Genomic DNA, 24,067 nt, shown 5'->3' on the forward strand with positions numbered 1-24,067 from the left:
TTATTTTCTGATGGCGTTTGGGGTGAGCCACAGCCTGCCCTTGCTTGGAAGAACTAAACATGTGGTGGATTCTTTATAATCATGGCTGACACCCTCAGCTGTCACAGTTAACCTGCTGGTTGGAGAATCTTCCAGAACAGTAAATGTTTGTTTTTATTAATATTTTCTGTTTCTGTCTTTTAATGTTTTTCATGTGTGTTGCTGCCTCAAATTCAAGATTTATTTATATTTTTCTAAGTTTTTTAGAACGTGGTTAAACTTTAGTCTAAAGGCAATATTAAATTCAAATTCTATAATTCTATAAATCCATTAATAGTGTGTCATAAGTAATTATCTTCACTTTATAATCACATAAATGGCATACGTACCTGTCAGTCTTGATATTTCAGCAGGTCTGAACGTGGCTGAAGAAGAGCTTTTTAATCATTTTAAAGAGACTGAGGGACCCCTGAGGCTGAAATTGCTGTTTTGGTTCATTGCATGTCCATCGTGTTGTACAGAAGGATAAATGTTGAGTCAGCTGATGTCCGCCGCTGTTAAATAATGGATAGTCTCAGAGCTCATAAAAGAAAAATGGCACTAAACCCATCTCACCTCTGCTCTGTAGAGCTGGGCCGCATCCTTATAAAAGTGGAGAGTCAAAGTCAAACCAGAAACAGCCGTTTTTATTCAGTTTCCTCTCTTTAAAAACGTAACAACCAGACAATGTGAAAAATGTTGCTGCCCCCCTTCTTACACAGAGGCGCCTTCAGCTTCATGCTGTGCAAGTCCTGCTCAGCTAATTGTTTTAGTTCTCTGACCCACAAACTTGACTCTAAGTAAAGGAGCCTGTTATTTAAGAAAAAGCAAACTTGTGCTTATCCTGCCTTAAAGAGAGTTATTTCCAGCTAAAGACGTTTAGATAAGTAGACTTTCTGATAACAGATTGGACGTTTTGGCAAATTTGTCTGGAACTGCTCTGGTTGGAAAGAGAGAAGCCAATCATTGTCGTCTCCCTCCCCCCATGATTTGCAAACTGTTTGTAACTTTGGGTACTTGCAAATATATGTTCAAATGCACTTACAAATATCAAGAAATTACACACAAAAAATACACATGCACAAAATAAAAGAATGCACAAACAATATTTTACACACATTTTTTTTTACCTTCAACCTCATAAATCTTAATAGTTTTGTGCTCAGAAAGGCTTCTTCACAGACAAATGGTTAAATGCATTTACGTACAGATCACTGTACAAGCGCTTCAGGGGTTTTGAGACTCCTCACAGCTTCGTGCATAGGTGGTGCGTTTAAGTTCGGGTGGAAAGCTGGGCCATCTGTATTTTCATTGGATTTTCTTCTCAGGTGATTTCAAAGTGGGAAAGATGCTTTCTATGACAGAATAGTTCTCCCTTCTAGATAGATAGATAGAAATATAGACACAGATAAACTGACTAACAGACTGACTTCTAAGGGTTTATTTATACCATCCAAGTTGAATTTAAGGGGCATCTAAGGGGTTGACAGGCTTTAAGTTAGACCTGGTTTCTTCTACAGAATTTTTCACATTGATGACAATAAATATTTTTTCATCCATCAACCTCTAAATCAGCCATGCTTGAAGAGCATTAAAAAAGTTTTTTTCGTCTTGTCGTCGTCCGTATAACCAAACATTCAATTAATTAACTCTTCATGTTACCTTGTAAACCCAACCTGAGTTGAAGACATGCCATTACAGTATTACAGTAAATGTAAACATCATTTAATCTAACTACTGAATATTTACCTTTAGTGTACAACGCTGCTGGTTATCCTGCGGGTTGTGTCTTTCCTCCTCACACTGCGACTTTTTGATGTCATTCTTTACAGGCTGGGGAGCCGTCCTCCACAATCACAAGTGTTCCTTTTTTCTATAACCATAGAAATTTGACAAGGATGACTTAATCTGTTTGTTTGGAGGGAATAACTCTTCCTTTGCCATATTTTCCCACTGGGGCGCACCTCTTCTGCAACAAAAAAACATGCAGATGTTGTGCACTAGTTGCACTAACCTGCTGATATGTTTCCATCATAATACTCTATGGAAAATGCGATTTGAGGGATCTTTTTGATTGATTAATTGTACCACGATTAATTGAGACAGGAAGTAATGACATCCCGATTCTTTTGAATGTTCTTTATCTGTTCCTTCTTATGTGCTAGTCTTACACTCAAGCTGTAAGACTTTGGGTCCCTGGGTTTAAGCCATGATCATTATTTTGGTCACAGCTCAAGAAAAATGCATGAGGCTGGTTTATTTAGGGTTTTAATTCTTAAAAGATCCTCAAGTTTGAGAGTTCAGTCAAATTCCAGTCAGTCCCAGAACTAAAAGTTATGTCCATCTTTTATATAAAGTGGATGAAATCACATCCGTTTGACTCTCATGATCGGTTGATCAGAAATGCTACATTCTGGTTGCACACATGGACAAGAATGTGAGTAAACAGTCACCAGCCAGTCATTTGGCTAGTATCGTTGCCTCTAAAGGTCACACAGAAACAGCTTCAAACACTCATCATGTCCAGAATGTTCATTAGTTGTAAAAAGGAATTCAGCATCATGGCAGCTTTGAATAGTTGCATGTTGATGATTTGTTTATTAATAATTCCTCTGTCTTTTTTTTCCATCTGGGCTCCCTTCTCTCTCTACTTCCCACATGAATCCAACACACATTCTGGTTGTATCCAGTCACAAAAAACTTTTTACATAAGAGGGAGTCACGAAGCAAACCGCATGTGGATTTTACCTGCTCACCATGTGCTCCATCTCTCGTAGTCGTACATGCTCGCTCTTTCCTTCTCTTTTGTTTTGATGCCTGATGAAGGTTGACCCGTGATCTCCGCCTCCCTCCTCAGAGCTCTGTGCACCCTCCTTTCTCTGTTGAATCATATGACTTTAATGGAATGTCTTCTTTGAAAATACAGCAGAGATATCGTTTAAATCCAGGAATAAAATTTGTGATCTCCCTCCTTAATGACATCACATAGAAGAGCAGCAGGTTCCCCCGAAGTGTCAGAGATATGGATCTTTGCTTTTATAGGAGGAACAAGTTATCCCTTTTTAAAAGAGGACTTATGTCCCCGTTCACATGCATCGCGTTGAATCCAGACATAATAAACTTGAGTATCGGGTGCTCTAAAGTACTTTTAGAGTTCAGACAGGATCAATACCATTAAAAACAAACCCACTGCACCGTTACTGCTTACAGTTCAGTCAGTAATATTATCTGCTTTACGTCCATCACAGTCTTAAACAGCTCATCTGCTTTGCTGTGACGTTTCATACAACATCATGTGGCTTTCTGTTACATCTAAAGGCTTCAAACCCAGAGAACATGTTAGCCCACACGCTACTCCAACACCTTACATGTTATGCTTGTAAACTTCTTCCTGCCAGAGCCTTTGTGTCAACATCTCTTCTCTCTAGCTGCTGCAACTGAATGACAAAGTCTTGGGTTTAGAGAGGGTTAAATGCTTTCCTTGTGTGTTGAAGTAGCAGGTTCTCTCTTACCTCATATGTCAGGTTAGTGATGCAGGTTGATCCATGTTCTCAGCCTGCTTCTTTTTTCAACGTTTAACGACTTTGAAAGACGTGTTTGTGCTCTTATCACATGGCAGCAGGACTATTGCAGTGCCTTACATGCTGTTGTCACCTTTCTTTCATGGCTGTGTTTCATCTCTTAGCGTGAGCACATCTTCCCACTACTTGCTTCACTTCGTTGGCTCCCCATATATTTTAGGATACATTTTAAAGCAACAATACATATCTTTCTGTACGTAAAACTCTGTGCTTCTGACTCGTTCTGACATTTATTATGTAGATTTTTGGAGTCAACGTTGACCTGCAGCGTTCTGAGGCTGAGAAACCGCACTTTTCAACTTTTTTCTTCGTCCTGGAGCTTCACGCTGCAGCTTAACAGCAACTGCATATCAACACACTAGCTGTTCTTAAAGCGCACCATGGCTGATTCTGCAAAGAAATGCAAAGGGACATTATAGAAGGTAGTGAGGAAACGAAAGAGATACAAGCAAGAGACAATACAAGAGTTAACATCAAACTAACCTATCCTGACTGGAAGGGTCTCAGAGGAGAGACAGGATGCAAGCTAAAGGCTAAATTAGCCGTCGTTAGGGGGCACCAAAAAAACAAAATCTGACAAAGTTCCCTAGTGGGGCTTTCAGGTTATATTACTGAGTTATAAGGCACTTTATAAGCTAACTTCTTGGTATATCACTGACCTCATATTGCTACATGTACTTACTAGATCAGGTTTATTAATTAGCTCGAAAATTTTAGAACCAGCTGATGCTGCTCTTTGCCTTAAAACACATCTTTATGTTACATGGCTTTTATAAGAGTTCAATGTTTTTTATTTACCCACATATCTCATTTCTTTTATTCATTCTCTTTTGAGATTTTGTTAGTATTTGTCCTTTTTATGATGCTTTTTAAAAGTCCAGGACTTTGTTTTACATGTGCTTTATAAATAAACTTGACATCCTCAGAACTTTGCACAACCTCCATTTTTGTAGGAATCAAATCACATCTCTGCATTTAGAATCCAGCGGAGATACTGTATTGATCCAGAAATCAGATGCTTCGTGCCCTCACTCTGTGGTGACAGAAAGCAACCTAACTTCATCCTAACTCTTCTCTTATTTACGCAAAACAATTTCAACCCCACACACGTTTAAGGGTTAATATGTCTTCATTTTAACACTTTGTGGTCTGAGTTAACAAATTGGTTAAACAACTGCCTCACAATTAATAACTATACAATTAAATAGACTTGAATATATAAGGTGATACTAATATGCAATAAAATACTTGCAACATAAGGACACACATATTAGAGATTTTCAACATGTAAAACCAGAGCATCACGATTAAAATGAATAAAATCTGATGATATAGCAAACCTCATTGTGTAAAGCAAGAAAAAGAGACAAATAACTCAAACTTTGATCGATGATACAAGCTTCAACACCTCAAAGGGCTTTTTTCCTGCCCGTTCAGTGATTCATCCATCTATCTGTTCACCCATCCACCACTTTACTCTTTTTCCCTTCTCAAATATATTACACTAGATCCTGAATAAGGATGTGAACTGCTGAGTGTTCATCCTTACTGCTGACGTTCCAAACACCTTTGGCAGGCACTCAAGTACTGAGGATGCAGCCTTCATCGCTGTACAGAGGGCTTGTACCTGCCCGGAGATTCACAGCTGCCATTATTTCTCACTTAGGGGTAAAGATGCAAGTCTCAGGTCAGGAAAAGTTCAGACATCCTGCACAAACAACAACTTTGAGGAGAAGGAACGAATGTCTTTTTTTTTATTTATATTTCTAGAGTATATTTAATCTCTTTGATGTACTGCAATGTAACAACTAGTGATGGTGAAACCAGGTTGGAAAGAAAATGTTTAAGACTGAATTAAGACTAAGAAAAATTGATTAAAACCAGTCTTCGTGCCGATGTTGTACAGCGTATGTGGGCTGCTCATACAAGACCTTTATTTTTTTTTAGTAAAGTCTTCAGGGTGTTAAAATGTCAAGTATATGATTTTTTTAAAAAGAAGATGCAGTATATGGTCTCCTTTTTTCATAAGTTGCTATAACTTGAGGTCTAAATTAAATGTTTGCAATGTACTTTGATCAAAATACTACAGAGAGTCATGGTTGTCATTTTCCTCCTCCTACACCATCATCATTAAAACCGTCATCATCATTTTGTATGGGGAGTGGTAACCTAGTGGTTACAGAGGTGGGGTTGGGTCTGGAGAACATCAGTTAAAGTCCCCAGGCTGGCAACAGAGGCGAACCACTATGGACCCCTGAGCAAGGCCCATAACCCCCCAACTGCTCCCTGGGTGCCAGACAAATTGCATTATCACCATCTTCCTCATTATTTTCATCATTATCACCTTTATCCCCACCTTAGTAGTCCCTGATCTCTGCCTGCCAGCATCAGTGTTTTGTCTAGCCCAGATTTAACTTCTGAATTTCACACTGAAACTCCATGTGGCTGTTAAGTGATTTTTGTAGAATTAAAATATTGCTAAATAGGTTTGCACATAAGGAATCTGTCTTGTGGTTGTGCAAAAATAAGAAAAACAGAACAAAAGAACAGACGGAAGTATAAAAAGAGAAACTAAGTGAATCGGATCAGTCAGGTTTTGTCATGTTTTAACAAGCTCAGTGTTTTATCCCTAAATTCACTCATTCTGAGGTCACCTGTAAAAAGAGTGAAGATGCTAGCTGAAGAAATCTAAGTGCAGCGATGACTAAAGTCAGACGTGGTTAGTCGTCTCTGCACCATGTAAAACCAGGGTTCATCCAGGTAAGGTGCCCATCACCTTACATGCTGCATTACCCTTCTAAAATCTTACAGAAGTCACTTCACGTTCCTGTAGAATTTCTGTTTCGACTTGCAAATACATTTTCTTGTCTGTATCTTGTTGTTAAAGGCACTCAGCAGTGTCTTATCCTCTCTCCATCCAGCTGTTTTCTTTTTGTTAATTTATGGTGTAGTTCTTTACTCAGACACAAATGTATGGCTAACAACATGTAGCGGCCCTTAGCCCAATTTTCACCTGGTGCTTTAAATGATTTAATTAAAAATGAGACAGTTTAGGAGCTGGAAAGGTCATTTTCTTGGTTTTTGCCAGAGATTACTGTCACAGCATCATGGTCTCCCTGCTCTCATTTACACGATGCTCCTAGTTGTCAGCCACAGCATCACTTTAATCCCTAATCTCTGACGGGTTTTACAGGTTTCTGTGAAAACAGAGGTATGAGGTGTGATTTTAAATGTTTTCAGAACTATTTAAAAAGCATCTGAAATACAGAGATGTGGGAATGTTGTGCTGTTGACTCATTCTCACTTAATATTAGGACTAACAGGATAAGTTAGCATCCACATAAGTGCTGAACGTTACACCCTAGTGATCTTTCGTCTGTCACTGTAGATCCACCACTGCAGCCAATAAAAGAACATTTAGAAATGTAGAAGTTTAACAGAAATCAGTGCTCTCTCCATAAAGCAGATCTGAGATAAAGCACGTGTGAAAAGTTGCTAGACGAAGGTTTGCAGACCTCACCAGCTGCAGCTCACAGTGAGGCTTATGTCAGAGGCCAGGGGTGGAGTTAGAGGCCAACCAGATCTACTAAGCCTTTATTTATAAAACAAGAACCAACGTAGTGTCTATTAAAAAAAAAAAGTAAAATAAAAGACTCAACATGGACGTGAAGTTGAAGGATCAGTGGAGGACCATGAGCTGAGAGTTTCATGTGTTCATTTTTACATAGAGCAGTATTCATGACCACGGTTTTCAGGTGAATGATAACCAGCTCTGAACCACCGGTTCTGCCTTTTTTACATGCGTCATAGACTTTTTGCTGTGTCTGTTTCTGGAGAATACATTAAAGTTTTCCACATGATGATGATGCCACAACTCATTTGAAGTGGGGTTGTTTGGATCCCACAGCGGCATGGTGTCTGTTTGTCTTTCATTAACATTTCTTATGACATTAAAGAAAGTTAAGTACAGGACATCAACCTCCTCAGATAGTCCTGAGATTTCCAGGATGAAGGTCAACTCTCTGTCTCACAATGTAAAGCAGCTCAGTCAACGTAGTTTCTCATTTAAACATCTCTGCGAATGGATCTCTAATGAGATCAAAGCCAAATCCTTTTTTAATCCATTTTAATACCCAATGTCAGTCAGATCTCTTCTGCGGTAGCTCTTAGTCAGATATGATTACATGAACACATGAATATTCTGAGTAAGAGTCTGAGTGCCTGCAAATGTTCATTTCTTCCCATTGCGTTGATTTGATAAGAGTGCCGAGCAGTTGCCATTGTGTCCTCTGAGTAAACTGTGTGACATACAGTGAGCATGGCTGACACTGTGCCATCTGTGTTGTTTTGTGTCTTACAGGATCCCTGGCAGGCTCAACGACAGACGCACACCACTCGGAGAACTCAACTGGATCTTCACAGCCATCACCGACACGATTGCATGGAATGTGCTGCCCAGAGGTGAAGCTTCACTTCATACAGATAAACTCTGCTCATTAAAAAATAATCAGTGTTCAGAAAGCGATCATCTTAAAGTGTGCTTAAATGAAAGGGGTGTAAAAGATAGACTTCAACCAGCAGCATTTAGTCTCAGCAATTTTAGTCTGAAGCCTCTTAGACAAGGTTTCTGGCAATTTTCTGAAGTAGTCTTTCGTAATAGTTCTCCAGGCTTCTTGAAATGTTTTCCAAAGGTCTTCTTTGGATGTTTCTGCAGCTAAAAAAGTGAGAACGAATTATGTGTCTCAGTGACGGCCTGCTAGTAACAAAGCCTCTAATGATACCGTTTCTAAAAATGTGTACTTTGCCAAGTTGTCGTTGTGTGTCGACATAATATTTTGTGTTTGAATGGTTTATTTTAAACATGCCCAAAAAGAAAGCAACAGCAAAATGCGTATCAGATGCAACAAAAAATTTAAATTCAAACATTGGTTCATCACGTGAGTTAGGAGCCTTTTTTATGCTTTAAGAATTAATGGGTCAGATGATCATCACATGGACTGGACGACAAATGAGCAAAAAAGCAGACAGTGGATAAAGAGAAACATTTAAAACGTTCAAAAAGCTGGAGAACTATTTCTAAACGCCACTTTAACAGATTAAAACAGAAATACAAAGAAATGAGGAAAGGCAAGTTTGTTTGTATTTCTGTTTTAATTTCATGTAATTTAATTTGTAATTTTCATTTAATTTCATTTCATGTATTCAGTATGCTTTACATAAAATATTAAAAGCATCGCAGCGGGGTGCATGAAGCAATAAAACACACTTCAAAAAGAAATAAAAGGGATTAAATAAAATTTAAAAAGCTCAAATAAAATAGATAAAATACAAGAAATAAAGTTCCAGTGAGGAATTAACAGTTGTTCTGATGAAAATGGAAAAGTTTTTAACTCTAATTTAAAACTGTTGAGTTTCAGCAAACCTGCAGTTTTCTGTGAGTTTGTTCCACATGTGAGGAGCATAAAAGCTCAACGCTGCCTCTCCATGTTTAGTTCTGACTCTGGGAACAGAAGGTAGACCTGACCCTGATGGCCTGCGGGGTTTGGTTGGTTTGTAATGAACCACAAGATCCTGAATGGATTTTGGTCAAACTAACAGCAGGGTTTGAAGTCAATTCTTTGACAGACAGGAAACCAGTGTAAAGATCTGAGGACTGGAATTCTATGGTTCTACTTTCCTGGTCTTAGTGAGGACTGGAGTTCTAGGATCTACTTTCCTGGTCTTAGTGAGGACTGGAGTTCTAGGATCTACTTTCCTGGTCTTAGTGAGGACTGGAGTTCTAGGATCTACTTTCCTGGTCTTAGTGAGGACTGGAGTTCTAGGATCTACTTTCCTGGTCTTAGTGAGGACTGGAGTTCTAGGATCTACTTTCCTGGTCTTAGTGAGGACTGGAGTTCTAGGATCTACTTTCCTGGTCTTAGTGAGGACTGGAGTTCTAGGATCTACTTTCCTGGTCTTAGTGAGGACTGGAGTTCTAGGATCTACTTTCTTGGTCTTAGTGAGGACTGGAGTTCTAGGATCTACTTTCCTGGTCTTAGTGAGGACTGGAGTTCTAGGATCTACTTTCTTGGTCTTAGTGAGGACTGGAGTTCTAGGATCTACTTTCCTGGTCTTAGTGAGGACTGGAGTTCTAGGATCTACTTTCTTGGTCTTAGTGAGGACTGGAGTTCTAGGATCTACTTTCTTGGTCTTAGTGAGGACTCGAGCAGCAGTGTTCTGGACTAACTGCAGGTGTCTGATGGACTTTTAGGGAGACCTGAGAGGACAGCATTACAGTAGTCCAGTCTACTGAAGGTAAATGCATGGACCAGTTTTTCTAAATCCTGCTGAGTCATCAGTCCTTTAATCCTCAATATATTCTTTAAGAGCTAACAGGCCGACTTCACAACTGTCTTAATATAACTGCTAAAATTCAGGTCTGAGTCCAGGACTACTCCCAGGTTTCTGGCTTGGTTGTTAGTTTTGACCTTTGCTGTTTGAAGCTAAGAACTGACTTTTAATCTTTCCTCACTGGCTCCAAAAACTATTATTTCAGTGTTAATTCATTTAACTGAAGGAAGTTCTGGCACATCCAGTCTTTAATTTAATGGATGCAGTTGATGAGGGGCATCTCGAGACTCAACTCATCCATAACTTGATAACTGGTATTACTGGTTAATATCCAGGATTAAACTGGCTGTGTTTTGGAATATTCCTCTCTGCAGCTCACCTTGGTGCATATTCCAGTTCCCTGTTTAAGAGGCCAACAGGTCCACATCATTTGCAACTAATGCAGTCCTGATGGTGACATCATTAACATTATCTGCAGTCCTAAAGATAATATCCCAAACTGACCGAACTGGAAACACTGAACCTAGAAACTGTATCCATGAAGGTCACCAACTACCAAACCCAAAAAATGTTAGTTAAAAATGATATTTCTGTAACTTTGATGTGTCAGGTGCAAGAACTAGACTATAAATGAGTGAGAAAGCAGCTCATTTGCATAGAAAACTGGAGAATGGTTCAAGATCCTTTTAAAAGACTTTTAGAAGAAAGTCCAGCTGCTTTGAAGCAGCAAATAAAGGAATGAGAGCTGGATCTGGACTTTGATATCAAACTTTTCAAAAAGGCAGCTTCAATGCAAAATGTTTCAGCTGTTCTTGATCATATTCTTTAACAATGGAAAATGTATCATGTCTTTTTTTTTTTGCTCTCATGTTTCATGTTTCATCAATGGCAAATATCTAATGAAAGCAAAGCAAGTTCAAGTTGTTTATTTGTCACATGCACTTAGAAAATGACAGTGAAATGCAGTCGTTCCAGCTGCTGAGGCTGGCAGCCACCAATTTAACACCCAGTTAAAAAACACCACAGGAATAAGCTAAAAAAGACAAATGACGCAAGCCTGCAGGTATCCATGTTTTTATTTATTTATTTTTACTCAAAATAGTAGTGAGCTGTTTGTCATTGACAATTTAAACACTGGTCAGAAAAACCCAAACAATCCGTTGTTACTTTAGGTTATAAACGGTCTTTAAAAGCAGGCAAGCAAACAATTGATGGAGAAGATGAGCTCGCCAAGATATTAGAGGTACGCTAGAATCTTAATTTGAACTTGTCCTGGCAATGATGAAAAATGAAACGTCCCATGTGTTGCGGCTCTCAGGGAGCCAGAATTGGGGCACTTAAAAAAAAGTGCAGTTTTAAGGCATCAGCAGTACTTTAAGAGTTTGACAACCTCCCCTGTGGTTGAAATAGTGAAGATGTTGATATAAAATACCAGAAGTGCAGTTTGTGCAAGTTGGCTCCTCAAATTGAGATTAATTGTGTTTACAGCTTCTAGAGCAGTAATTGGGGATATCACTTGAGCCATAATCCAGCAGCCAGCATGCACTTCAGCCAGCGCGAGCTAAACCCTGCATTGTGATGACAGGCAGCACTGATTACACACTCATACACCCCACTTTTTTGGACATGAAGATTTTGAATTCATCGCACACCACATGCAAGATTCTCTCATTGCCCACCTGTCTCCCGTATGCAGCACACATCCACAAAGACACACACTCAGACTCCCATGAGACAAACTGGATCCCTGCTAGAATAGCAATGTGACAACGCCGATGATTGCCAAAGCCTTATAAAGCTCCGGGGCTCTGCTGCTAATGAAGCGGCCCACATCAGAGAGAATCCCTGTAATGAAGGTACTGCACACACCTAATCCAGATCACACACACACACCCCAACAGCAGACACAGGAGTGGTAGATACAGTCCCCCACGAAATATCCTGAAACACAGAGAGAAATCATGATCATAAGCCAAAGGAGTGGCATGGGATTGGCTCCGCTCCAATTCTGTGAATTAGTGAGTATTTTAACAAGCTTATGTGACTGCGACATGTTTTAAATCTGCATTTCACTGTCCGCTAAATTCTCTAAGCAAACACCAAAGTGGCCACTTTGCTCCAGTTAAACTTTTCTTTTTTACCCACTTCGATTTTTCTCTTCCTACAACCATCCATGTCCTGTTTTCCTCAGTCTCTCTTTTGGGTTAATTTTATTCTCTCTTTGCCCCTCTTCTGTCTCCAGCATGATGGATAATTTCCATTCCTTCTCTCTCTGACTTCAGATCTGTTCCAGAAGTTGTTTCGTCAGGACTTGCTGGTGGCCAGCTTGTTCCGCAATTTCCTTCTAGCGGAGAGGATAATGAGGTCGTACAACTGTACACCAGTCAGCAGCCCCCGTCTGCCCCCCACGTACATGCACGCCATGTGGTAAGAGACGCACACAAACACAGCTCAGGGCTCATGCACACAGCCACGCTTTTAAAAGGGAGAGTCATCCTCTAAGGCTTTGTTATTTGTTCATACACAAAGCAATTAAAGGCTAAACAGACTTTCTAACAAACATATTGTTTAATTAGAAAGGCGGCACTGTAGTCTTCTTCATGTTATGGTATGCATATGTAATGGCTGGAAATGTCTTCTTTTCTCAAAGTGACAGGGAGATTAAAAACACTGTCAAATGGCCAAACTTAGAGGCTCATTTGTTCATATGTGACTTCTTAATTAAAAGAAAGCAGCTCCCTTGCAATTTCCTTCTATTACAAACAAACCTTTGTTTTTACGTTTACTTTATATTCGTCTTTTTTTTTTTTTTTTTACCCTTTTAGGTTATTTTTTAAAAAGTGTTTGCAGAGGTCTCACTGAGCTTCATCTCGTCAATTGACAAGCTTTTAGTCTCGTCAATACATGAGAGACTGCTTGGAACAGCTTTAAAACTGAGCTGCAGATGTTGGAGCTCATTTCATTCCTTCTAGAAAGTACTAGATAGCGGGAATCATTTGAGCAGTGCCATTATTTTATTTATTTATTTTTTTTTAACTTAGATTGTTAAGGTACGAGTAGCTATCAAATCAGGCATTGCACTTGTTGATTTGTCTGTACTTTGTAATGTCCTTGCAACTGTATTTTCTTTTTCATGATGTGTGCTGCTGTCCTCTTGGCCAGACAACCCTTTCAAAAGAGATCTTGATATATATGTGTGTGTGTGTGTGTGTGTGTGTGTGTGTGTGTGTATATATATATATATATGGTTACAGTACTCATAAGTCATTAGTGTCAGTAAACAGAAGTCGGAGTGTTCTCAGTTTGGAGGATTAAAACCAAATCCCTTTTTTTTTCTTTTTTAATTCCCATTGAAAACAAACTAAGAATATAAAAAACAAACTTCTGTGGTTTCAGTACAGTTCCATTCCAGTTTATAAGTGACACTTTGGTTCGGATGCAGCTCATCATCCTGGTGTCACTCTGAAGTCACCGGTCTCACACCTTTCTGACTCTCATTAACAAACCCAGGTGAGGATAGATGGATCTATGTTGCGTGTCTGCAGATTGTCTGCACCGTGTTGGTCCCACAATAATCATTTAGTTACTACACGTGCTGGAACCTGCAGCAAGGTTGTCCACCTCATTCCTGTTCCCCAGAAAGCAAATGGAATGGAACATGGTCTGTCAGGGCTGCACACACAATCTAAAACTCATATTTATTCTAACAGAAAAAAAGCTGAATTTGTTGAATCACTCTCACACCTTCTTTAAATAAATATGGCTAAACAGGTGAGAGCCAAAGCATGTGGGTGTTTCTATATGTTGCTGCGATCTAGCATATGCAGACTCAGAGTTCATGTATTATTTACATCATTTAAAATCTATTTTTGCATTCTGGCTGATGTCAGTGTTGCTGAAAGTGTCAAATATCTTTCCTAAGGCTTATTTTGGCTGAGGCATGCAGCAGTATCCTCACTGGACCCTGGCACGTGCACATATTTTTGTGTATTGTACAACACTGATTATTATCGCTTTATGCATGAGGCAACATACTTCTCAGACCTAAGAATATAGTATGTATTGTTCAGTAAAACCTGCAGAAACAGAACTTTAACTAAAATGAAACACTTTCCAGATTTTAAGGGAAAGTATTCATTTAAATACTTAGTAATGTTAGACTCTTATTAACCCTTTTGTACAATCCTAGATATTAATATAAATTTAGAATTTGTAAATATTTCGCACCCCTGACATGGAGGTCGAGGCTTATAATGAGTGACAAAAACTGACTGAGTAAAAAAAAATATATATATTTTTTTTTTTCTGTTTTTGATTTGGATGGAGGTTGGTACACACATTTCCACAATCAGCTGACATTAGATGTGGATCATACATTTTATTCTGCTGCAGTTAAAGATTCTTTGGACTGCAGTTTTCAGGTTAATGATACTGAGGCTGTTTGGCCAGTTTATCTATGTATTCTGATCATTAATTTAGCAGCGTTTTGATTAGTGAGAGCTGTTTTACGTGGAATGTTTTGGAATTTTTTTTGTTGCAATTGGATTAATTTTGATATTATGAATGTTAGTAAAACTGTAAAATGCAGAAAGTGTGTTAAAATGTTCAGCTTTGACGTTTGTATAAAACATAATAAAATCACATGAGTTTATCACCCAAAGTTTTCTTAAGGGTAACAACGAGAAAACAGCTTCAACATTTTTGTAATATGTTAAACCAGCTACTAATTTAAAAACAACATCCTGTCCAGAAATGGAGTTGCGTTCATGTGAGAAAACACAAATCAGAGTTCACGTGTCTTCCCTTCACTTTAGCAGCTTGAAGCAGCTTTTTTATTTTCCACCATCTGATTTGTCCTCCATGTTTTCTCATAAACAGACTGGTTTATATACTCGCTGATCAGGTCCACCTTGCTAGTACTGGGTCAGACCCCCTTTCACCTTCAGAACTGCCTTAATTCTTGGTGTCATAGATTCAACAAGGTGTTGAAAGGTGTCCTTTAGAGGTTTTGCTCCATATTGACATGACAGCATCACACAGTTGCTGCAGATTTGTCAGCTGCATCCAGGATGAGAATCTCCCGTTCCACCACATCCCAAAGCTGCTCTACTGGACTGAGATCTGGTGGCTGTGGAGTCAACAATTAGAGATGATCTGAGCTTTGTGACATGGTGCATTATCCTGCTGGAAGTAGCATCAGAAGATGCTCCACTGTGGTCATAAAGGGATGGACATGGTCAGCAACAATACTCAGGTAGGCTTGGCTGGTTAAACCAGGCCACGTTGGAACTAAGGGGCCCGAAGTGGGCCAAGAAAATATCCCCCCACCATTACACCAGCAGCAGCCTGAAGAATTGATCCAAGGCAGGATGGGTCCATGTTTTCATGATGTTTCCACCAAACTCTGAGCCTGGCATCTGAATGTGGAGCTGAAATGGAGACTCATCCGACCTGCAACGTTTCTCCATCTTCTGTTGTCCAGTGTTGGTGAGTGTGTGTCAATTGTAGCCTCAGTTTCCTGTTCTTAGCTGACAGGAGGCACCCGGTGTGTCTTCTGCTGCCGTAGCCCATCTGCTTCAAAGTTGGACGTGTTGTGTGTTCAGAGATGCTGTTCTGCAGACCTTGGTTGGAACCAGGGCTTATTGGACTTCCTGTTGTCCTTCTATCATCTCCAACCAGTCTGCCCATTCTCCTTTGACATTTGACCTCTGTCAAGACATTTTGGTCCAGACAACTCACTTATTTCTCTTCTTCAGACTTTTCTCTGGAAACCCTAGAGATGGCTGTGTGTGATAATCCCAGTACACCAGCAGTTTCTGAAATACTCAGACCAACAACCATGCCACATTCACAGTCACGTAAATTCTCTTTCTTCCTAATTCTGATGGTCAGTTTGTACTTCATCAGGTCGTCTTGACCATGTTTACGTGACTAAATACATTAAATTGAATCTGAATCTGAAATTGGTGCCATGCGATTGGCTGATTAGATATTTGCGTTAACAGCAATAAAGTGGCCGGTGAGTGAATGTACATAAGGCTTCCATTGTCCAAAGACTTTTTCTGCTCTGTCACACTGTATAAGAAACATTATGTCATCTGTCTTGCTTTAGTTACACAAACACGTCTCCAGTATTTATTTTTTCTCTCCCTGATCTTTTAAAAATGCCTCCCTCCATCTCTCCCACTCTTTATCTGGCTTGTGTTGGAAAAAAGAAAAAAAAAAGATCACACTCTCAGCCTCCAGGAGAGACTTGTTGTGTAACAGCTTGGCATCATTTATTGTAAAGAATGATGCTTCTTAGTCCTTCAGCAAGCAATAGACTTTTTTTCTCACTCGTGCAGGCCTATTATTTTAGATTGGGGGTGCATTGTGATGTTTACTGCTCAAGAAATTTGGAGTTGCACTTTGTTGCAGCACATGCAGTATTAAGCAGGACAGAATAATGACAGAGAGGTGCTTTAAGACTGCTGGGAACAAAACTGAGGGGACACTAAAAAAGAAAATGTCAGAGATTAAAAGGAAGTAGGAAAATAAAAGTTTGGATCAACATAGACGAGAGGAAGGAGTATCGAAGGAGGGAATTAAGCAGTTTTGGGTCTCGCTGATTGATGTCAGTGCCCAAATACAAACAGGTATTGTTATTCAAACGAAGCAGCAGAGAGTAGGAGAAATAAACCCAAGGCTGATTACTCCCCAGAGGGCAGTTTCAGTGTGGGAGTGTACATCTCTTTTATATGTGTGCTGGTGAGTGCTTATTGCTGCACCACTCTCTGCAGGCAACCGGAGAAAAGGGCTTAGTCAGCCGCCAAATGTTCCTCTTTGCTGCTCTGTTGTCGGCTGTCGCCTCATCCAACACAAACACATACACAGGTTTCAGGGATGGGTCACTCCTTCGTACTTGCGTGCTGTCATGTTAACAGTACGACAGAATCCTTGATGATTGTGTGTTTCCATGCCTTTCGGTTACATAAACACCAGCAGGGATGGATACATGTTGGCAACTTCTTCTACACTGATCGCAGTCGTAATCCTTGAAGATATGAAACCAACATTATTGCTTTATTTGTTGTTGGAGAACAAACTCAGAGATGTTTTCTGTGTGATTTGATCGCCAGGATCGTCTGATCAACAATTCAACTAAATTAAAATGTTCTTCTATTAGTTTAACCTCTTAAAATCCTGCAGTTTTCTAATAAAACTTTTTTTTAAAGATGAAAGACTTCTTTTGGACCAGTTATTTTACTGGACTCATAGTGGACCCTTGCTGATGTAACAGGACCTTTTATGTTGTAGTATCATCTGCTACTGGTGAGCCTTCAAAGATAAATTCCATTTGCTACTGGTCTGAAATGAGTGTTTACTGAATCTACAGTTATGATTGTAGCCTGGAACGGTATACCTCATTCACTTCTAAAGAAACTCAGCTTTCCAGTGGTCTATCACCTCTAGGCACTTGGAAGGCAGACTGTGTAAAATACATATTTATTTGTCGTATCGCACCCACAGGACGTTTGGTACCAACAGGTTAAAAATGTTATATAAAGATGTAAAATATAAACACATTTGGCCTTTATTGAATTATAACTTCACACATCAGTGTTTTAGTCTTTCGAACCCAGGGTGGGTCACAATTCAACATTTTGTGCCTAATTAGGTTTTCTCAGCATCTACAGAGCAGAGTAATATAAAATGATCCAGGGAGTCTGGGGAAATCTCAGTGTGCAGCAGCCAAGGACAGAAACTTAGTCCTTAGTCTACTTAGTGCCCCTCCAGGATGATCAAGCTTCTCTATATGAACCAATGACCTTCTCCATCTAGACTCTGGCAACTGTGTGGAGGAAACTCATTTCTAGCGCTTGTATTCGCGCTCTTGTTCTTTCTGTCACCACCCACAGCTTATTACTATAGGTGAAGTTAGGAATGTAGATTGACCATTAAATCAAGAGCTTCTTTCTTTGGCTCAGTTACCACAACAAACAAATGCCGAGTCCACTTAGGGCAGGCTCCCATTCCCAACCTGGAGCGCATACTCCACCGTTTTCTGGCTTAGGACTTTTGATTTGCAGGTGCTGATTCTCATCCAAGCTGCTTCACACTTGGCTGAGAATCATTCCAGTGAGAGCTGGAGATCATAATCTGATGAGGCCCACAGAACTACATCATCTGCAAAAAGGCAAGACCCAATCCCGACTCCACCAAACTGGACCCCCTCAACACCTCAGCTGCACCAAGGAATTATGTCCATAAAACTTATAAACTGAATCTGTGACTAAGGTCAGTCTTAGTGGAGTCCAAAACCCACCAGAAATGAATTCATATTACTGCTGGCAGTGCAGACCAAGCTCTGACACCAGGCATAAGGTGACCAAACAACTCCTGTAAGGGGGTCCAGTACTCCACATTCCCCATGCACACCCCACAGGACCCTCTTAAGGGACACCGTCAAACGCCTTTTCCAAGTCCAAAAAGCACATGTAAACTTGTTGGGTGAACTCCCCCTTATCCTCCAAGATCCTGCAGAGGGTGTAGAGCTGGTCCACTGTTCCACATCCAGCGTGAAAACCAGCTCCTCCATCCAAGGCTCAACTATCCAATAGACCACCACCAGGGTGGTGGTGCTTTCCAGAGAAACTGTCCTTAAGTGTTTGTGTAATGTTGATATTTAGTGCAAGAAGGATCATAATGCAACATTTAACCATGATCAGTGATTTAATGAAGGCTTTCAGTGGGACAATGTGACTCAGAATCTCAAAATATGCCAAAATACACTGAAGTATACTCTATGCATTTCTGAATGCAATGTAAAATATTCATGTAATCAGAAGTCTTTGCTGCAGTCTTGGTTAAACCAGTGTGAGTTTAATGAGTTCCAGTTTCCCTTAGATCATAAATGTCTGCAAATCCCTGCACGATGAGCAGCACCTGCTCCCAGTAATGTAATATCTGGTTTTCACTGTTAATACTTTGGCTTGAGGGCTATGTTTGTGGTATTTCTAGCAGCTGACATGAATGCAAGAGTAGCCATCAGCTTTTCAGTGTTGTATGTTTGCATGCTGTACTTTCATCAGTCGGTCTATTATATCTTCAATGCTGTGCTGTCAACCTAGAGTGCAACTCTTTTATATCACTCTCGCATAATGGGAAAAGCCATTTAAGCGGTTGAAAGAGTCTCGGACGGAGTGAACTCAGGATCACGTGCTCGGCATCACATTACATTGCTCTGCATCAACTGGGAACATGAATCAACCCCTAACTCATGCTAACGGAGAGGAAAAAGCCCTAGCGAAGCCCAGAGTTCAATTTGCTTCAAGAAAAAGGAGCCGCAAAGTGTAGGGGAATGGAGATGGGAGAATATAGAAGCCCTGATAAGGTTTGATGTGAGTTACATAACCCCATGAATAAGAAATGATGACCATGAGAGAAGAGCTGGTGTTTAGAAGAGGATTAAAGGCTCCTCACTGCCCTCTCCAGGACCCAGGGCTGGGAATTTAAAGAGGTGTACGTGCACAGAGAAAGTCCTAGGGAGATAATGTGAGCCAAGGAAAATTAATTTCAGTATTGGAGCAAAAAACAACAGAAGACTAAGAGTTCATTTGCACTTTTTTTAAATTTTGTCTGTTGCAACAACATAGAAATCCGTTTAAATGCATGATGTGAGGCAGGAAAATGACTTTCATTGGCATGTTTCAGTTGATACAATCATTATTAAAATATATTGGTAATGATTAATGCGTCAGCTTGTTTCTGGCTGGGAACTGCAGAAAAGAAATGGAAAATTGTGTTTGACTGATTTTCATAGTGGAGCAGATTTCTGAATTATTTAAAACAGAATAAAAAAGATAAAATCCTCAAGAATTGCTGGATTTTTGGAAGCTTTCAGGCATAAATATGACAACTTAGCAGATCAATCCATCTGTCCATTTCCTGGCACTTTCTGAAGTCAGGTTTTGGAGGCAACAGGTTTCATGAAGGAAATCCAGACATCTCTGTCTAATCAGGAAAACTTTTCAGCTCTTCCTGGGAGATCCCACTGTTCTCAAGGGGTTGTATAATCCTTCCACTGAGTTCTGGGTCTCCTTTCTGTAAGATATGCCCACAAAACCTTTGAAGGGAACCAACCAGAAAACATCCTGATCAGATGTCCAGAGTGCATTGTAGCAGAATTTTAATACAGAAAGACAAAAGAATAAAATGATGTGTTGTGGTTCATTGATTTAAACTCTGGTTTTATAACAAAGGAAAATTGTATTGTGTTTGTAAAAAAAAAATTGTATTTGTAAAAAATTTAACTCGTCATTGAAAATAAAAAAGCTTTAGAGGTGCAGTGTGTAACAAAATCAAATGTAAGTGACAAAACAATATATATATATATATATATATATATATATATATATATATATATATATACGTCATTAAAAACTGTTTCGATTAGTATCTCCCCTCCACGTCTCCCGGTATACTGGTCTGTCTCCTGGTATCTCCTCTGTGCTCTCCACACTGTGCTGGGAGAAACTTGTAATCACTCAGTGGCTCTAGTAATGATCTGACATATATTAATTCAATATCCAAGTCACAAATCATTGTAAAATATGACAGTCTCTTTTCATCTCATTGGAATGTTTTGTTTTTTGTTGGTTTTTTTAATCTTCCTCTCAACATATGATATAATTCTGTGTATTCGTGCTTCATCTCTGCAGGCAAGCTTGGGACCTGGCCGTGGACATCTGCCTCTCTCAGCTGCCTACTATCATCGAGGAGGGCACTGCCTTCAGAGTAAGTGTATGTGTGTGTTTGTGAGGAATGAATCAACCTAAAACACGGACAGATCCGCGTGGACGTGTCTTTGAGATTGAGTGTGGGAATCTTTGTGGTTACAAGACATTTTGCTTTGATGGATGGCTTCTGTCTGATGCTGATGTCTGTAAACAGCAAACAGTTCTCGTTTGCACGGCAGCTTCTCCACCATCAGCACCAACACTGTCTCTAATAGTTCCTCAGACATGCACTCACAAGCACTCACGTTCCCAGCGGATAAGACTGTAAAAAGTCAGGTTTAATAACTCAACTGTGAGTGTCAAATAAGGAATAGTTTCAGAAACCACTGGCCCTGCACTTTCAGCCACCAGAGTGCTTATTGTTATATTTACTGGCATGGCAGGGGACTGTGATGGAGATGCTGAGTGTAATGGAAACACGCTGCAAGAGGCAAACTGAGCTGATGATGACTTCATATATCTGTGTGTGTGTGTGTGTGTGTGTGTGTGTGTGTGTGTGTGTGCAGGCTGACGGAGCAAAGAGCAGCAACATGTGCTTTATAATGCAAACTAATCAGGAAAATCTAACACTTCTTCCAGGGCCTTTTCTCCCTCGTCCAACTTGCCCTTGGAGGTGGGCATATTTTCCATTGCTCCCCCAGGAGCAGTTTTCTCCCCTCTCTTCTAATTTCTCTTACACTGAGGCCCAAACTCTTACCAGTAACATAATTGAGCCTCCGGGGACCTCTAAAGGCGATCCTGCTTCTCTGTCTTGATTTCTCTTTCAGAAGTCTTTAATTCCTCTGATGTGCTTCATTTTCTGGGACTTTGTCACAGCTGAATTTAGAGCCACAGAATAATATTCACACAATAGTTTCCAAATTTAAAGTTTTATTTAGCATAGGAGCTGACCTTTGGTGCACCACCACAGAAGAAAAAATGCCCACATAGGTTCTCCATGCTACATAAAAGGATTTTTTTTTAAGATTATTTCAATCCTATAACTGGTGAAGTTTCTGTTTATAACCTTGATGAGGAGAATTGTTGGAATAGTTCAGTGGTGCAGCTTTTCCAGTTCAATTATTTGCAGATGATGTGGTCCTATTGGCTTCTAATAAAGTGCACTTAAGTGAGCCGGAGTTCTCATGAAGAAATATTTCAAAACACATAGCCAGTGTCATTCTCTTTATTAACCAGTGATACCAGTATGCAAGTTAAGGGTAAGTATTAGAATGGATGGGTGGAATACAGACTTTCCAAATTTACTCGCACTATTAAATTGAGAAAACCTGTGAACATAAGTTACCTCAACTTTTTCAGATGTTTGACTTTTTTGTCATTAAGTTTTTATTATATAATAAAAACTTAAATGACAAAAAAGCCATATATATATATATATATATATATATATATATATGTATATATATATATACACTTTTTTTTTAAACAACATTCAACACAATACATAATACAAGTCTTCCTTGTCTCACGTTATAGGCATCTTTTCCCCCCTTATTTAACTCGAGACCCAGTCAAATTGACCCTTTTTATCATTAAGAGGCATTATCCGTTATTAACTTGACGCTGTGCTTCTCAGTCCTGGTCCTTAGGACCCACTGCCCTTCATGTTTTAGAGGCGGTAACCTCTTTAACACACCTGAATGAGATGAATGGCTCGTTAACAGGCTTGCAAAGAACTTGATGGTGAATTTAATTAATCAGAATCAGGTGTGTTGGAGTAGGAACAAAGCTGATTCCTTCCACTGCATTATGAGATATTTTCAGCTTAACATGACTTGTTTCAACTCAAAGACAAGTTGACCTAAATATCTGTCCAAACTTAGTTAAATTTTATTTTGTTTTTTTTATTTTTATTTAAGTTTTATTGTATTTGACAGGGGCAAAGCATATTAAAAAAAAGGAACACTGCTAAATAGGCAGGATTTCACCAAGGGGCATATTATTTAAAAATATATGACACTTTTATGGGTTTTTTTTTTTTTTTTTTGTGCCCTGCCAAAGGACTGCAGATGTAAATTAGTCTAAGGTTAACATTTATGTTTGAAATTGTACATGGTCCCTAATTAATAGGATTAAAAAAATTTAAATAAACTGAAAAATAAGATTCTACTTTATTTATTTTGTATTTTTTTCAATCTAAAATTTCAAACAATAGCCACCCAATTAATTGTTTCTTATCTTTTAATCACATTTTTTTTATCATTTGTTAAAATCTTACTATACTACTTTAAGTTGCAATTTAAGCTCAAACAACACCAGGATTTCAGTCAAAAGAGCTTTGCATCGTTTGTATCTTTTTTGTCGTCTCCATGGAAGCATGGATGTCAAGATTCTTGCACAGTAGTCATTGCTTTAAAATATTCCTTTCTTATCATGCTTACATTTCTAAGGAACTACCTGCAACATCTATTCAAAGTACAGTTAAGGTACTTCCAACTACTGTATTGAGAGTGAGTAGTTCCGTTCATTACTTGTGTTTGTAGCACAGATGCTGAGCTTTCGGTAAGGCCCCTACCCAGCATGCTCTACATCTTATGTGAGTGAATAAGTGAGTGTATGGTACAGGTTTGTTAAGCTTTTATTATGCATAAATTAATCTATCCATCATGCTGGAAAACGTTGATGTTTCCCCTCTCTACATCCATCACCGGTGTATGCAGCGCTGCATGATCCAGCGGCGTGCAGCCAGCAGCCAATCAATCAGGCAGGCTGCCATGGCAGCAGAGAGGGAGAAGGTGATCATGATGGATCAGGATTTATGTTGTTACTGCAGTGCAGTGTCACTTCTGAGCTCATTATGTCAGGCCTTTTATGAAATGATGCAGAGTGGCTCACAGTGTGTGTAAGAGAAAATAAATAAGCACAATAAATTCTTCAACACGTCCGTTATTTCATCTGTGTTTGCATCCACAGCACAGTCCATTCTTTGCAGAGCAGCTGACGGCTTTCCAGGTGTGGCTGACTATGGGTGTGGAGAACAGAAACCCTCCTGAGCAGCTCCCGATTGTACTGCAGGTACACACTTATACATGCACACACCAACGCAAACGGCATGGTCTCTTTAGTATGCATGTAAGCACCACATTAGCCCAAAAATCCATGACTGTTCTAAAAGAAAAATGACCACTGAAGTGAAATAAAGTCATCATATATCTGATGCTCCCTGTTATTAGATCTAACACATTATACTGCAGTCAAATTGAAAAGAAGATGGGTACCATGGCGAACGTCTTTTTTTCATCTGCTACTAAGAAATGCTGCTCAATTTCTAATCAATTTTTGCATTATTTTAAAAAGAAAATAAAAGTATATTCAAACCCGCAGCAGGTACAAATGTTTTCTTTTACAGTTTCATGTTTT

At 39.4% G+C, this 24,067-nt stretch overlaps 1 protein-coding gene across 5 annotated transcripts in view; it reads left to right on the plus strand.

Annotated features, from left to right (window-relative positions):
• rptor (regulatory associated protein of MTOR, complex 1) overlaps positions 1-24,067 on the plus strand; it is a 206,159-nt gene that overhangs the window by 96,690 nt on the left and 85,402 nt on the right. For all 5 annotated transcript variants that reach the window (XM_041982370.1, XM_041982373.1, XM_041982371.1 and 2 more), the window contains exons 9-12: positions 7,960-8,060; positions 12,212-12,356; positions 20,630-20,705; positions 23,621-23,722. In XM_041982370.1, coding sequence (XP_041838304.1) covers positions 7,960-8,060; positions 12,212-12,356; positions 20,630-20,705; positions 23,621-23,722 — 424 coding nt within the window. The remainder of the gene's footprint in view (positions 1-7,959; positions 8,061-12,211; positions 12,357-20,629; positions 20,706-23,620; positions 23,723-24,067) is intronic.

The sequence above is a fragment of the Melanotaenia boesemani genome, chromosome 4 (assembly GCF_017639745.1).
Source record: "Melanotaenia boesemani isolate fMelBoe1 chromosome 4, fMelBoe1.pri, whole genome shotgun sequence".
Classification (NCBI taxonomy): domain Eukaryota; kingdom Metazoa; phylum Chordata; class Actinopteri; order Atheriniformes; family Melanotaeniidae; genus Melanotaenia; species Melanotaenia boesemani.